Here is a 12,473-nt window from a genome sequence, read left to right on the forward strand (position 1 = left end):
AGCATACACTTCGAAAAGGATTACGGTGCAAAGAAGCCACTAAGTTACGAACACGCACACATGCAAGGTAAAACATCGTCCTGTACACACTACGAGCCTGCACGTCCGTGCGAAACGGATACGTAGCAAGGAGGTCCACCGCCGTTAGCTCACACGTGAGAACTTAGGTTGTCACAGGTCACCAGTTTTCGCTGCACAAAGCTTGTTCCAAACTGCTTGCGCTCCTCTTATGCTGCCTCTTTTCCACCGTACAAGTTCAGGGCTAGGAAGGCATCGACCAGCATGCTTCCTAACCGAACACCAAAAGGCTGATGATGAGAAACAGTCACACGAAACAGTCAAAAGGAACAGTCACGCCAGCCATGACACCTACACCCTATCGCGGTCCGATGTGTCACTAGCTGTTGATCGAGCTTCTTCCATCTGCTTCGTGATGCCCTCGAGCTCAGCCAATTTGGTGCTGGCGTAGTGGTGGTACATCTTCTGTATGCCGCCTGCAATTGACATCTTCATGCCGATGCTGTAGCGGAAGGGGTAGTTGTTGTTCTTCACGGCACGTTCGTACAGACGTTTCAGGTCGCGAATTTGCTGGTCAAGGAACATAATCTGCCGGCGGGTATTGTGCAACTTTTCCCGGATAGCAGCCGCACGACCTTCCAACGTTTCACTTTCGCTTACCGAAGAATTCATCGCTGCGACGCCGGTGTTCCCGCTGCTGCTCTCGCCACACTCCGCCTTGGGCGCTGCCATGTTTTGATGCCTGCTCGGCGAGAGTCTGCAACTGTAGCCCAGCCGCCTGCGGTGCGCTCGGCAAGACGACCAAGGGCCAAGAAACCAAGCCGTCGGCACCTTGTCGGTACCGCCAAATAGCGTCTGCTGACGACGGGTTGATTTGTGCCGCTCAGCAGCCACTTCACAGCACTTCAGCCTTAGCTGCTGGTCCGGCCACGTGCAGGAGTAACTCGGATGGATGGATGGATGGAATATAGGAGCGTCCCCTTTGAATCAGGGCATGATTTTTCTCCCTATATTTTAATTATTGTTTTACATTGGTTTTGACTATACCATCATTCTATTTATTAATTTTTTGTTTCTACATTACTAACATAATGTCACTTCTCTGCTTTTAAACCACCAATCTTCCAGTCGCTTTTTGCTCCCCTGGTATCCCTCCCTGGCATCCGGCCACTGGTATCCTCTAAACCCATTGTTTACTTCCTCCATGTCTAAACAGTCTAAACCCCAGAGCTTCAGGAACAGTGACTGCGCCTACGTCGACTTCCGGATGGATACCATTACCACCATTTCATTCGAGTATAATATGGTCAATTGTTTCACTCATGGAGGAAGGAAAGAACTTACGAGAGGCCCTGACGTCAATTTTTTTGAAGCCGGTGCGGCCACGCTAAAGTCTGGATTCTAGCCACTGTAGTGATGGTGGCCCACCCTTTATTGCAGGTCGCCGGTCTAACTTCACAAAGCTAAAAGCGTGGTCATATAAAATAAGAACAGCACACAAAAAATTACTGTAGTTGCGGCCGCGTCACAGGTATGTTGCTCCCTGGTGCTAGGATATAGGCACCGTGCAGAAACCCAGGGGGCAGCAGTCGCGGTGAACAGGCAGCGCCACAAGTGAGCGCCGGAACAGTTTGATGGGGCACGGCCGGTCTAGAGGGAGAGCGCGCTTCTCTTCTCTTACGGCCTCACCAATTGTTGATTGCATAATTTTTATTTATGCTGTCCTGTGGTCTATATTTCCCTGTCTACGATAGCTTGTATAAGCACTAGTACAATTCAGAGAGTAATCAAAAGGAATGGAGCGTTTTAATGGCGCATTTACTATGTCTTGCACATTAGTTTCGCGAATTTACCTTGACAACTTTTTTTTTTGCTTGCTTGCTTGCTTTCATTATATTTTTCCTCCCTCTCAGCTCCTTCCTTTTTTTCTTTTCCTTCGCTGTCCGCTTCGCCCTACTCGGTAGATGTGATTCTGGAGATGCCATTCCATACGCTTTATTCATTAAGTTGTGTTAATGACATTTCGATGTCTACTGAGCTGTTGAACCTCGAATGATAAGATGTTGCTCCATGCGATACTGCTCAATCGAGACTGTAAGAAAAATTAAGAAAAAAATAAATGTTATTGTTTTTTTTTACTTATTTGTGGACGCTCTCAACAGATCTTGCATTCATTACATGCCATCTCTCTCCAAACAAGTTGTCGAGCGGCTGGCTGCCGCCTGTTAACTTCCCCTGTCAAAACTTAATTTTGTGATAGAGGACTTGAATGGTACCGTTAAAGAGGCATTAAGGATCGTTAAAAAAACGAAAGAAAACTAGCATTCAAGTCGGGATGAGGCAGGAAGTTCTTTCGACGAAAAAGAAAATTAAGCATGCTACTATTCTGACATGTGACAGACAGGATAACATGCATGTGTATTACAAACTTTAGATCGTTTGTGCAGTGCTGTAAGGGAGTTTCCATTCTCATAGCTGTGTCACTGTATCAGCGACCGCGTGCAATCTGCCATCTTTTCCTTTATCGTCGAGAAAAGTGGCAACCGCCTCACCAGAAAACAGCTAAAGCTCTTCAAAATCCGTCTGCATAATATAAGTAGTGCCTGCGGCATTTTCAGGCCCGGGTAATCGCATTCTCAAGTTTTCAGGCTTATCGCTTTTTTTAGGCTTTTTTTTCTTCTTCGAATACAGCTTCATTCATTCCTATTCTTCTCCCATATTCGTCCCGTCCTTCTCGGCTGCTCGATTCCCCGCAGCTTTCTTTTTTTTCTCACCCGTTCGATCTGGCCTTTCTGAAGCTGTACCACACTTGAGAGGAGGGGCATTCACCACAATTTTTTTTTTGTATTTTCTACATTTTTACAGTATTTTTTACGCCACCCACCCTCCCACCCCCTTCGTTTTTTGTTCGGCCTTTTCCAACTGCGCGCGCTGCTCCTGTCGTCTTCCGTTTCGCGTGTTTCAAGCCTAGAAATAAATGCCCAGCGGGCGGCCAGAGCTTGTCCTTGTCTGCGTCTTGTGTCGTATGGCTCTCGCATTGTAAGTGCACGGCCGCTCGATGGAAGCGCACTGGGTGCGGCCTGCTGCGTCACGCCGCCGTCAATGGGCAAGAGCGTCCTAGGGGAGTTTACACTTGCGCTGGCTATTTCTGCTGAGGGCGCCACTCTTCGGGGACACGTCGCCGCCGGGGTCACCGGCTCTGAGCGCGCGGTTTGCTTGAATTTTAGACGCGTTTGCCTCCTGTCTGCGGGGTAAGCCAAAACTTTTTTGTGTGCGCGTGTGCAAGCACGTTAACGTTGAGACCGGATGCGATTGTTTTTTTTTTTTATGACGAAAGCCGTTCTTGGCTCATGGCGCGAAAATCTGTGCGCAGAAGCTGTGGCTGTAATCTGTGCACTGGTGTGTCAATCGCAAAAGCGGACGTCCAAGGAGGGAGATTAAGAATGAAAATGATTGATGGTGATAGGTAATCAATAAAAGTTATAAATAGTCATTGATAGAGGTAATGATTAATGCTAATGACTAGTAATGGTTAATAATGACTAAAATGATTTGTAATGATCAGTATATAACACTATGGCATGTAATGACCGCAATTGATTAGAAATGAGTACAAGTGCTTAGCCATGTGTGGTAATGACTAAAATAGCTAGGCATGACTCATCATTACTGCTAATGACTACGAAATGACCAATATGTGAAAGAATGGGAAAATGAGTAACCTGCTTAGTTATCAGTGGTAAGGGCTACAATGACTACGCAGGCAGACTCAACATGACTGGAAACTACCAACATATCAAACGACGACTTTAAATGACGTACTGTGGCAAACGATGAGAGGCAAGTGATAGGACATGGGTAGGCTTTTGCCGTCCTCCGCTTAAAAGACGTCTAGAAACCCTCAAATTTTATCTGCTGAGCTCGCTTCAGACAAAGGCAGTAGCGAGGAATGGAAATGCACTCGCTTCCTCAGAAATGAAAGCGGCGCTGATGTTAAAAAGTCCAGATACTGAAGCATAATGCCCTATCAGCTGCCATTGAATTTGCTACAAGGGACAGCAGATTGGACTTGATGGTGAATAATTATAGGTTAACAGTGCAAACAACGTGACGGGAACACAGGAGAAGAGGACGGCACAACCGCGCTAGTTGTGTCGTCCTCTTTTCCTGTATTCCCGTTACGTTGTTTAACCTATTTAGTTACCAGGGAGCTGGCCAGTGAACTAGGATTTTTAACGCAGATGAACACGATGAGTCAGCACCAGGAGCTTTTATCGCAGGTTATGTTGCGAGGACATATCATAAAACGGTACGAAGCGTTTTTTTTTTATATAAGCATACAATTTGTTCTAAACTTTGCCGCGCTAGTCTGAGTGGCCTTGCAAGCAAAGGAGCCTGTGCTTACAATATTTGTTAATACTCTTGAAATTATTTGAGTCAATGCGAAAAACTGAAAAGCCACGTTCCACAGAAAATCCGGCGCCCGCTCTGTTGGCGAAAAGTCAGAAAAATTCCTTCCTGGTAAGAGGCACGTTCGTTGGTGATATGGCCAGACATCTTTGGCGCAGTGAGAACACATGACATGATCAATGTGGCAGGAGCTGCCAAATCAGAGAGAGTCAATAAGATGTAAGGGTGAAATGGGAATTATTGAAAGTGGGACCCTTATATCCCAAGTCAGGCACACTATACTCCTATAGGGCACGTTCGTACGGCTTCAATAAAGAGGGGCTTTATATAGTTATGTGTAGGGTGCTATTTCATATAATGCGGTGGCTTAAGGCTGCATTATAATGATATGCGACAGAGGCAGCAATTACGGGATACGGTGAATAAGCAGGTAGCAAAGTGTGGGCACTCTAACGAGGCTCCTCAAGGAGACTTAGGAACCCCACGTTTTGTTTATCACTACCAGGTTGTTGCTTAATTTATGCGATATTTGGTAATGGTTTTGAGGCGACATGTCAGTGGTGCAAAAGCCTGTTGCAGGAAATATGAGTCAACTGAACCAGTTACAGGTTGATGAGAACCAAGGACAATGGAGGCTTGATGTACCCCGCAAAGGAAGAAATCAAGCTTTGTCAGCTTACGAGCACCTTCATTAACAGGATGATGAAGTCTGAAGAGGTCCGGCGAAGTAGCAAGCTGTGTAAACTTTTGATTTCGTCATTGTTTTCTCACTGTACACAGTACCTGCAGCTAATCTATGAAAACAATGATCGTGCCCATGCTGTGGCGCTATGCAAGATATTGTTAAGTTGCGGCACCCACTGCGAGCTGGGCTGGAAATGTCAACTCAGAAGTGGAGCATTTATGGCAATGGCATAAACCTCTCTCATGAAAAGTTTTCCATCTGCGATTGGTTATTTTCTTCCTTTTTTTGTGTGGCCATTAATTAAGCGTACTCGGCTGCTCGCTGAATCTCGGCTGCAGTTGTGCTCTGAAGCGTGAACATTGTTGTGATCGCTAAGAGTTTCACAACAGGAACACTCGATGCGCTTTCTTCCATTGCAAAATAACAAACCAGCGAAAAATGTACGGGATTTCGAGCAGCGAATAAAAATAGTAATAAAAACTTTCGGTGCATATACGTAGCACCTTGAGGCAGACCGGCTCTATGAAGCGCGCTTAGTTCGGTCATGCAAAATGCGGGAAGCCATGACGGATAGCCTTCTGGCGTAAAAAGTTTAAGGTCTCCAACTGAGTCGAAGATCCCAGGTTATCATGTAGATTTAACCTAATAAACATCTTCATATTTCCAACGTAACATTTGTCAGAATGAGATAGAAAGGTTGGTTACATGTCGCATTTTCACAGAGGTTGCTCACTGTAGGACAATATATTTTTATTGGATAACTCTGTCAGCTTAGAACAGGTTGACATCAATTTGTGTATAAAATCTGTATGCAGGATTGAGTAAATGGTATGAAAATGACACACGGAATTCGCGACATAGTTAAAGTACGTATATATGCATTTTTCTACCATGCCAGCTGAACAGCTTCGAATTGTTCACAACCGGGTGACATTTTCGTGTGACAAACAATTTGATCCGAATGCAACGTCACGGTAATGTGACCTCTCCAATCGAGTGGCCTTGACCCACCGTTACATTATTACGTTCTTCGGGCTACAGTCCAGTATACATCGTTGCCGAGCAAGCGCTAAGTGCTGACATGGTCACACTAGACATGACAGTATATACTAATTCGTGTTGCCAAATTGTGTGAAGTGGAGCTCTCATATCCTTAAAATCATATCCATACCACGCCGACGCTTCCCTAAAAGCGCAGCTAGGCGCTCTCCGCGCGCGGCTGTCCCCGAACGGTGACGCTGCGGCGGTGGCGACGGGAAGTAGGCGCCTCCCGCCGGTTTCGGGCGACGTAGCAGGCCGCACCTATACTCCGTTTCATACATCAAGTGCAACACTGCCAAAGCTACAGCTCTTGTTCGCGCTTTCTGCATCCGCGATGAAAAATAGTGCCTGCTCTTGACGAGAGGAAATAATAGTTATTTGGTCTGCAAGCTTAATACATCTTACATTTGCCATCAACTTCATAAAGAGCACCTTTTTTAGGGAGAAAGGATCGGATTCGGTGAATTTGTATGCTTTTTATGTCGTTTTCGTTCATGTCGAGTTTTCGCTGCCCCACAACCTTGCCAGCTGTGCCACTAGATGGCGCTGGCTGTGCCCTCCGCGCTGCGCATCTCTTTTTGAGAAAATGGTTCTTCTGTGCGCATTTTTTCAATAATATCCGCACTGTGAAGATGTCTAGGCACGCGAAGCAAGCTATTGCAAACGTGTATACTCGGAATAGAGCCCGTTTCCGCAGGAACCACTCGGCTACAAAACGAGCGTGTAGTGATACGCCTACTTTTTTTTTCTTGCGGACTACTTGCGTAGCTTTCGCTGCGTTGCACCTGATGTATGGTACGGAGTAGAGTGCGCTTCCATCGAGCGGCCGTGGTATGTGCCTCGCTACGTCGCTCAAGCTGGCTGAAACTGCTACCATTTCGCTGCGCAGGCCGCCTTTTTCAAGCGCGCGCCCTGCCCAGGCGGCCGTGCGTCTCCCTATCAAACTGTTCCGGCGCTCACTTGTGGCGCTGCACTGCCTGTTCACCTCTTTATGTTCACCTAATGTTCACCGCGAGTGCTGCCCCCTGGGTTTCTGCACAGTGCCTACATCCCACTGATCACGGCCGATCTCGAGGGAGAGCGCGCGCTCTTTCTTACGGCCTTCTAAATCGCCGCGTGAACAATGGGAACTTTTCTCCTTGAGTTACGCTCTCCGCCGCCGCAAGGGGCGCGACCTGCTCACTGTTCGCTCCGCATCTGTCTTCAACGGCGGCGGGTGGCTTTTGCGTGGTTTCGCGCTGTCGCTCGATTGTTTCGTGGTGAGTGCAGCCCCGAAATAAAAGAACACGGAAGATGGATACAGCAGCGGCATGTCGTCAGCGTACTACACACGTGAACCGAGTCTTTGTATAAAAACACTGTCGCTCAGCAAACGTTCGACAAGCATATGACATGCATTGCGGCATTGTAACTACTTTTGTCCATTTTAATCCGAATTTTTCCCAAGCCTGCACAAGAATAGCAAAAAAAAAACTGATCACATAGAAATTTCTTCACGGCTAACATTACAGCAACTCGCCTGCAACAGCAAAACCGTCTTTCAGCGCGAGATGCGAAACCATCCATACATAGCACCGAAGATGAAAATAATTTCATAAAAATGTAATGTAAGTTGCATAATGCTTGCATGATATAAAGTATTATAGTGTAACAGTCAAAGTAAAGACTGGAAGGTGGAGTTTTCAATGTTATTATAATTTATATATTAGCAAATGTGTTGTATTTAAACATTATATTATTTTGCAAATAAATGCTGTTTTAATGAAACTCTACATGGTATTATGCTTGTTATGAAAAGAATAAAGAAATGGTTTGATATTTATGACACCACTTGTGCTAAAAGCGGTAAAAAGAGGCTAATAAATGACGCAGCTGGTGATACTCGATGCCGTGGCTGACAAACGAGTTCACTTGTTATAGCGAAAGCATCCAAGAAACTTCTAAAGCGTTAAAGAAGAAACCTTTTACTGAAGAAACATTTCAAGAAATGCTGTTCATCACGAGTCTACTGTACAAGTGGTAGAATACGAAAGGTGTCGGCACCGTCCTCATCAGGAAACTTAATAGTGGCCCCATGCATTGAGGCTCTCTTAGGGAAAGTAGGGCTGATGTGCGGAGAGAACGACATGCTAAATGCGAGGGCCGTAACAGCGGCACTTGACCACATTATCAAGACGGACGTTTCACCTTGGAGCAAAATCAAGGCAGTTTTCTTCGATGCCAAAGAAATCATTACTGCTCGGTCACAATCGGTAACCGAGGAAATGACGGAGTTGTGGTGGCGTCTCCTGTCATCCCATTACTTTCGCATATTCCAGTTTAGCTTACGTCGATGGATACATTGATACGTTATTCAGTGACCTGGGTGTGCTGCGCTATCTTTCTTGAAACTAGCAAAAGAATTAGCCCCATGTACACTCTTCTACGAGGACAAGAACTCTAGTGGCCTGCATTTTCCGAAACCAGAGTTTATTGCCCTATCGGACAAGGTTTTCTTTAAAAAAAATACTTGTGCATATACCACACACAAACGCTCTCGAAGTACTTCAAATCCTGATTCAAGCAGTGCAATTGAGAATTCGCAATTGCTAAGTTGCGCTGAAGGAATTAACAACAGCCTATAAGGTCCGCTTCTTTGATATCAGAAAAATTTATCACAATCCTTCTTGTCAATTATGCCAAGAAAGTGACTGACAGGAATTACAGGCCAGCTTCCTATATGAACAAACCGGTCATGAAGATTGAGGCTGAATTTTCTAGCCACAGGTCACGTTTTGATGAATTGATGAATATGTAGTACAATGTATATCTTTGAAGGACAATTTTTTTATTGTTTGCCGCCTTTTTCAATTAGGCATAACCGTTCATGTCCATTTCCTGGATTAAAAGTTGTCGTTTGTCTATGTATTAAACAGACTACGTCTGTTATACACGTAAGTGCGTCATGTCACGAGACTACATATACATATTCTGTCTTTCAACCGACTTATTCGTTTTGAACGAAGCTACAACAGCTCACTCCACTAGACAACTGCACTTTTATGCGTAAATTTTGTTCCTTACTCTGAATCTGAGACGCGCCATGAATTTTCGCCGGTGCATCTTTTGCTCTAAACGAAAACAGAAGCGGTTGGCAGAATCTCCAGCCAAAGTGTTTGCCATGCACTCACGTTAGGTCGCGCTACACCTGCTTACAGCTTTCGAAGAAACACTACATAGCCTGACAAATTTATTTCTGCGCAAAAGTTGGGGGCAAAAAATGTTGAAGTAAGTGTAGTTGCTTCATTCGACCGTGCTCAACCGCACTGACGAAGGCGCGCGCGCGCGTGAGCGGTGTTGACTGTATTCGATTCCTTGTAGACGATAAATTTTAGACGCTGATTACGGCGTCTTTGTATAAACCATAACGTCGGACCTGCCTGTTGCAACTGAGGCGGGCGGAGCGAAGAGCGAGCGCGCGTTTCCCTTGCGCGTGAACGGCAGTAGCAGAGGCGCAGCAGTGGGGCGGTGGCGACCCCACCGAGGCGCGGTGGGCGATGGAAACAGACGCCATGGGTGAGGCCGTAAGAGTGCTCTAGAATCTTGGGCAGTGTGTCGTCCGCGCCTGGGAACAATAGAAGAGCGAGGTCGCCGCCGCGGTGAAAGCGCGCGTGACACCCAGGGGGCATAGAGTTCCTTACACTAACTAGAGGGAAAGCTGAGGGCGCTGCACTTCAGTCACCATGGGCGCGCTAAGAATCATGGGCCGGTGTGCCACTTATTGCGGGACAGTCAGTTTTTCTCGGGTATGTGGAGTGGCGTTACTGCGATGTTTCTTTTTCGTCATCATCATCATCTGAAGGTGCGTACGCGAAAGCCATAATAGCGAAGGCGCAAATGCAGACGTCACCAATAAATGGTTCTTGTTTCCCGAAATGCCTCTAAAAAGTTCCTTCAGTGATTGCACAACCATATATATTTTGTAACGTTTATTTATTTCAAATTTTCCCTATTAAGTGCAAATTATCGGTATTTGTGCTGCTCAAAACTAAGCCAATAGGTGAAAGAGCCATGGCTTATATTGGATAAATATCACACTGAAATGCTGTTTCTCTCCCTTTTTGCAATTTACAGTCACAATATTCAATCTTAGGACATTATTTATGGTAGAACAACGTTTGTCTTTGCATTAGTTCCAAAAGTTGTAGTTCTGCACTTGGTACCTGTCAACGTTTAAAAACGTTGGTACCTGTCCGGCCCATGATGATTTGAGCGCCCATGGTGGCTGAACTGGCCGTCTGGAAACTTCATGTAAACTCCCATAGGCGGCAGCACAGCTTTCTCTCTAGGTAAAAGTAAGAAACGCTATGCCAGGGGGCGTTGCCATTAACAGGTGTGCCAAAGGGTGCGGTGCGCCGAGCCAAGCTCCATTCGCTTGCATGCAATGACGAGCGCAGACCGTCTTCACGCGTTGATTTGAGGAATTCGTGTTTCGTTGTTCTGCATGTTCTTCGCCGTTTGTTGCGCTTTGTTGAAACCTCGTCTGTGCTCTCCACTTGGAACATCTAAGCAATGCGTGCACGACGACAGAAAGACGACGCGACACAAGGGCACCGTAACAAGGGACAGTGCCGGGCTGCAACAGCGGTTACAGCTTGTGCAAGGGAGTTCCTCTCTCTACCGTGTATCCATCGACGCCGATCGCTCTGAGATTTGGTCACAGAACATCAAGAAAGCAGACAGAGTGCTGAATGAAGCAAGCGTTTGTGTGCGAGCGCTATTTTGAACAAGTTTTCATTCAGCGCACGTATCAAACAATCAACGGTGAACTAGAGAAGAGGTCGGTCACATACTTACTGATGACGCCGTTCCGACCATCTTTCCGGACGACGTTTCAAAGTCGCTGCCAAAGAAAATGAAAGTGAGGAACATCTGTGAACAGACAGTTCATGCAGCGAAGCGGAGACGGTGTTTACAAGCTAGCTCATTAAGAGCAGCCGACATCTGACGGCGACAGTCCCGAGGAGCCCAACAGGGGGGATTTTGCCAAGAAAAGCGAATGTGCCGTCTTTGCCAAAAGTAACCAGGCTGCATGTTTTGCTTCTCACTTGTATTAAAAGCCAATGAGGATTTACATTTTATCAAAACTAGTTAAGAAGTGAGGACAGGAGCTCGCCTTTACATTTGAGATTTAGAGCTTCAGAAATTTTGTATGAATCCACTACTACATGGCTGAAAAGCAGATCCTGCAGCCTGGTTACTAAAACACCCGAAGTGCAGTCAAGGATCGCCTTACCATGCGGAGAAAAAGCTTTCCACTACGCCGAGTGCATGTGAGCTGGATGCTGCCGGAGACCGTAGAAAATTGGCCCTGAATAAGCTGTCAAAATTGATATGTCGGCTACAAAATCGGGTGAGGAGGCTCTTGAGGCGGAAGTTTCTATAAGAGGAAAACGTTGTTCGCAAGACATTTCAAATGCAGTAGAGGCGGAGACACTAATTGAACATGTTAGTGGGCTACAGTAGTGCCCTAGCAGGTGCAGGCATACAACCAGTTGCTGGTGAGTGCTCGTCGTTCAGCGGAAATTTCTTTTCCCAGAAGTGTACGCTTGTGGTCAAGGATATGGTACGGCCTACCAAGGCTCTGATTTGCATGGTGTGCCATGTTTGGAACCTCAATAAATGACTGTCTGCAGAATGACGTTCTGTGTCTCCTTTTTCTTTTTTTTTTTTTGCACAACGCAAGAGCTCTCTAAAACATTTTGCTATTCAGACAGGATTCTAAGATTCGCGAGTTTCAAAACACCACATGGCTTCGAATGAATTTCTTTCTGTGCAACATATTCATCCAAGTGTGTGCAATCGACTCACATAGGTTCGGAAACACGAGATGCACTCATAACACACACCAAGTGCGACCTAAGCTGTATTTAGCTCGTGGCTAATAGCGCGCGCCGCACCAATATTACAGTAAAATATTCTAGTTCACTGTACCAATATCACTGTACATTTACTGTTTCGATCCATCAAGGATTGTCTGATCATAAGATGGTGTATTTTACTTGCGATTTTGTTGCTGATAAACTTGCCGGAAAGTCGAAAACCATGCTTGTAAAAGATTTCTCGCGTGCCAGGGATGAGAGCGTGCTAGATTATTTAGATCTGTGTCTTAGCAGCTTTGAAGGAAGTGACCCGTCTGTTCTGTGGTCTAAATTTAAACACATGGCCACACATTGTATCAATCAATTTATTCCATCAAGAATAAAGAGAACTGGCAAATCTAATCCCTGGATTACGCGGGATATCTTGCATCAAAAAAGAAGACTCAAACGCCTAAGAA

The 12,473-nt window shown here is 45.8% G+C and overlaps 1 protein-coding gene across 1 annotated transcript; it reads right to left on the reverse strand.

Annotated features, from left to right (window-relative positions):
• Positions 1-369: 369 nt before the first annotated feature.
• Positions 370-751, reverse strand: LOC146183902 (uncharacterized). The gene has a single exon (XM_084608765.1). It carries the CDS (start codon positions 748-750, stop codon positions 370-372), a length of 381 nt encoding a protein of 126 aa, XP_084464891.1. The 5' UTR covers position 751.
• Positions 752-12,473: the final 11,722 nt, after the last annotated feature.

The sequence above is a fragment of the Amblyomma maculatum genome, chromosome 7 (assembly GCF_055883805.1).
Source record: "Amblyomma maculatum isolate TAMU_Amacu chromosome 7, ASM5588380v1, whole genome shotgun sequence".
Classification (NCBI taxonomy): Eukaryota; Metazoa; Arthropoda; class Arachnida; order Ixodida; family Ixodidae; genus Amblyomma; species Amblyomma maculatum.